A 4,323-nucleotide genomic window follows, 5' to 3' on the forward strand; every position below is an offset into this window, starting at 1 on the left:
AAGAGTGTATCCTGACATACCAGTCAAGTAGTATGTCATCTCTTGAATAGCAGTATATGGTTTCTATGTGGAAAACGGCACCTATTGTTACACATCACCAATTATTATTGATAACATGTGGCTACTCAGAAAGCTCTTTGGTGTCAGTGTACAGTGTGTGGAAGAATGTAGTTAATCATAACTAGTGTCTGAAGCTCCCTGAATATCTCATTATCTATATTTTACCATAACTTATTATCTTATAGACAGAAACAAATACTCAAGTTACTACATTCTAAAACTGCCTCTGGAAAACCTTAAGACAGAAAGGACAATTTCACATGTAACATAAAGTGCTTGTCCTCCTGGTGGTGTAGCTTGTTTGGAAGGAAATCTCAGGGATACTGCCACAGCAGAAGTGTGGTGCCAGTAATTGCTAAACCAGAGTGAAATGGGTGAAAATAGGTTATATATAGATGTTTTTTCTAATTTTGTAAACTTTCAAGTTTTAAGATTGCACACAGACCTAGTCCAAACAGTAAAAGGTGACAGAAAACAATGTTTGGGAAGACCAGTAATGCTGAACTCTATCAACTGACACTTGTTGCTAACTCCATCTATTACATATACAAGTTTCCATAGTGTGAGAAAATAGATACTTCAGAATAATTAGAACACATTTGGCCTGCCTCCAATAAAAGTTCCATTTTATAGATGAAGGAAAATAGGGAATTATAGGAGGTTTTTGGTTTGCAAACTCACAATTTTGAAGACAGAGCTCTTTCAATGAAATGTTACAAACTGAATTTTCCATGAAAAATGTCAATAAACATTCACAGTTTGGTCTACTAGTAAAATATTTGACCCAGCCTAAAATTTTACTTGCTGTTAATTCAGAGTATCACTGTGTTAGTGATATAGTGAGTCACTTAAATACCTACTAATACCAAATATATAGCAATATCTTTAATATTTCACTGGCCATTGAAGTCAGGCAAGATGCTTCAGATGAAGCAGATCAGACTCAGTAAGTTACTGATTATGATCTAATAATCTAGTAAAAAGTCATGACTTAGTAGATTCAGGAACAAGTTACGGGGATTTAAATTCACAGCCACTTCCACATAGTATTGCCATAATGTTAAATAATCATTCTACAGATATTGAGAGCATGCTTACTTTGGCCCAGGCAATTTCTGAATCCAGATCAGAAAGCAAGCTCTCTGAAGTGGACTTCTGCACAAGCTCAGCCTCAGTGGTAGCCAGCCACTCTGACAGACAGGCAACCTCTTTCCTCATTTTGCGTGCCAGCTGGGATGCTCTTTCAAGGTCTTGTTTTCCTTCTGTCACCTACAAAAAAACACAACAACAGAAACAAACAAACAAAAAAACATTTTAAAAAGAAGCAAAAAATGAAAGTGCTACCTAGCTAAAATATCCACTCAAAGATATATAATCAATGCATCCGAAGATTGTCTTGCATTAGGGAAGGACCCTGAAAAATCATTTACAAGCATCTGTATCTCTACTAATCAAGGCAGAATACGTAAAACTAAGATAATTTTAAATTAAGGTACACTTAAAGGAAACAAACGAAACTTGCATACTACCTTATTTACAGCTAGCAATCACCAAATTGATGTTTAAACTTTGCTTATTACATTTCTTTAACTGAAACTCAAGGGTATATAGAATCCAGCCTGCCACTCACACAGGTAAAATTCAGTTCCTTTTTGTATTTTGATAGACCTGCTAGCAGAAAGTTATAAAGAAAAATTTCATTGAAAATCTAGTCTGCCCTTGAAAACTTTTTGATAAAGTGAATATTAAATTTGCTGCAGTATAATCAATTCTATTTCACCCTGGCTACACAATTAGTCTGGTCAAACTTTAACATAAACTTGAGAATAAATCCAACCATAGCAGTCAAAATCAACTAACATTTTGAAAAACTGCCCTCTGTGTCAGCATTGTGTTTGTATTTATTCAAAATACAACACTCTTTGAAGGTCTAAAAAAAAAGTAATTCAGACACAAACAAAATTGTGACATACTGCAAATAACTTTGCCTTTCCCAATTTCTTGTCCACGTGCTTTCCAAGTTATAGATGTACAGGTTCCACTAGAATCCACATCTTCATAAATGTTCTCCACTTTACAACAGTAAAAAATTTCCTATGGGCCATTTCAAGATATTCCAACAAGGTAATCTGGCCACACACAGCCTCATTCACAGAACACTGAAGAGAGGCCTGAGTCTGCTCAGACTTGTTTTAATTTAGGTAGGAAAAGAATTCTCTTTCCCCCCTGCCCCCTAAATGGTTAAACCCTTTTAAACACTTAGATAAATAACTATTACATTATTAAGAAAGTTACTCAAACAAAGCCTTAAGGCAGTTCATAGGAAGTATAGTTTTGCTGGCATTTTCTATTTCATACTGGGAGCAATCTTTTAGATGGATTAGGATTAGAAACAATTGTCACGCATCCTAAAAATTTTTACATCAACTCTAACTTCTCATCCGACAATCTGATAGTAAATTATCCTGCAGGCTAGTTCACAGATAAGAGATGGTACAACAGTGTTCAAAGACTTGAACGAATAGCAGGCCAGCTTTACCAGAATGATGAAAGCTCTGTGAACCTTCCTTTCTGCAAGGCTACCTCCCCTTCAGGAACCCTTTATGAGCACAGAGGCCTGGCACAACTACAGGATTGCTATCTGTAATCTTTAATCTCTCCAGTGATTGCTCCTGGATGTAGCAACTAGCCTATACAGCATCAGTTTCAGAATCTAACTTCAAACAGCATTTGACATCAAAACAACAAAGAAGGGAATTTATATGCAGACAAATGTTCATATGTATATTTTTTTTTCTTACCTGCGCCCCCAAGTCATTGTAAAGAAATTTCAGTGCTGTCAGTTGTTCATCCATGCCTTTGGGATTATCTGTCTGTTGTTTCTGTACAATTTGTCTTCCTGTCTTTATGACAGTTTCAACCTCCAGTTTCACCTCACTGAGGGTCTTATAGAGTTTCTAAAAATACAAACGTGTATTGGTGATCAATTTGTAGTGCAGATTTTCAGACTTTGGTTCATTTGGGGACCCTGTCTGTCAGATTGAACTTGAACTCTGAGCTATGGATTAAGAACAATGTCTGCCAAGAAGATTTCAAAGTCCTGATATTCTGTACTTAATTCTAGTTCTAATTTTCACCCCCCAAAAAAGAATTACGCCAACGACTTAGCAGTGTTTACTCCATCACACCACCACATATCACAAAGGTAACACTGTGATCTGTACTAGATCTTAGGTATAGTTTGGGGTTTTTTTGTTCAAATACTAAGAAAGAAGCAAATTTGCCCCTGGAGTGATGCTTCCCTGTAACATGAGGATGACCCAGGGAAGGAAGTTTTTACAAACTCAGCTGTTCACCACATCTGTCATCAATAACCCACCACTTCTATATCCAAATTATCACCCAGAAGAATTCTAGGCTTTTAGTTATCAATTGTTCCACCGGCATTTTACAAAAAGTTGTAACAGTCCCATCAGGATTTTAAGTGAAATTTCCTAAGAAGGGAGTTTAGGCAAAAAGAATCACACAAGAAACAAACTGCACCAGACGTGTGTTAAGAACATTGCATCCTTACCATGCACTTATCCAGATGAGCTTGGATTACATCTGGGTCGGTATCCTTCACATCCAAGACATGCAGTTCTGCTTTTACACCATCCAACACCCGCTTGCAATCCAACATGCGTTGCTCAAAATTGGCTGGTTTCTGGAAAAGCTGATACTTTGTAGATACTTCACGGAGTTTTCTCTGGTTTCGTGAAAATATCAAGAGATTGTTTCAAATTTCTATCTGCACTTCAAATAATAACATTTAAAACATCTCACCCTACAGATTTTAACTCGCCTCTCATGCCATCAAAAATCAGTACATGTGGCAACACTATTTGCCAGACCAGATTCCATCACTTATTCCTAATCTGCACCTGAGGTGTAAGAGAGCTATAATTCTGTATCATACACTTTCAAAACATTCATTCTGCTGAAATACAGAAACTTTCTGACTCTCAGCATTTATACCACGATACTTATGAAATTTAAGCTTCCTTATTCAATCCATCTAGTCCTGCTTGTTTCCTAATGAAAGCACTTTAAAGCATATACTATTCACTTCTGAGGTTGAGTTGACTACACCAAGCAGTTTACAACATCCAGTGTGTAATTAAAAACCAGAAGCTCTTAATGTTTAAATTCTTAGTTCAACTCTCATATTTTTACCTGCAAAGCATCCAGCTGAGTTCCACCACGGGGAGACCTGCATTCAGG

At 36.6% G+C, this 4,323-nt stretch overlaps 1 protein-coding gene across 1 annotated transcript in view; it reads right to left on the reverse strand.

Annotated features, from left to right (window-relative positions):
- UTRN (utrophin) overlaps window positions 1-4,323 on the reverse strand; it is a 346,073-nt gene that overhangs the window by 219,194 nt on the left and 122,556 nt on the right. Inside the window, exons 31-34 of the mRNA XM_010000014.1 lie at window positions 4,276-4,317; window positions 3,635-3,808; window positions 2,862-3,017; window positions 1,159-1,329 (exon numbers count right to left, since the gene is read on the reverse strand). Of these exons, the coding sequence (XP_009998316.1) occupies window positions 1,159-1,329; window positions 2,862-3,017; window positions 3,635-3,808; window positions 4,276-4,317 (543 nt within the window). The remainder of the gene's footprint in view (window positions 1-1,158; window positions 1,330-2,861; window positions 3,018-3,634; window positions 3,809-4,275; window positions 4,318-4,323) is intronic.

The sequence above is a fragment of the Chaetura pelagica genome, unplaced genomic scaffold (assembly GCF_000747805.2).
Source record: "Chaetura pelagica isolate M959 unplaced genomic scaffold, ChaPel_1.0 scaffold135, whole genome shotgun sequence".
NCBI lineage: Eukaryota > Metazoa > Chordata > Aves > Apodiformes > Apodidae > Chaetura > Chaetura pelagica.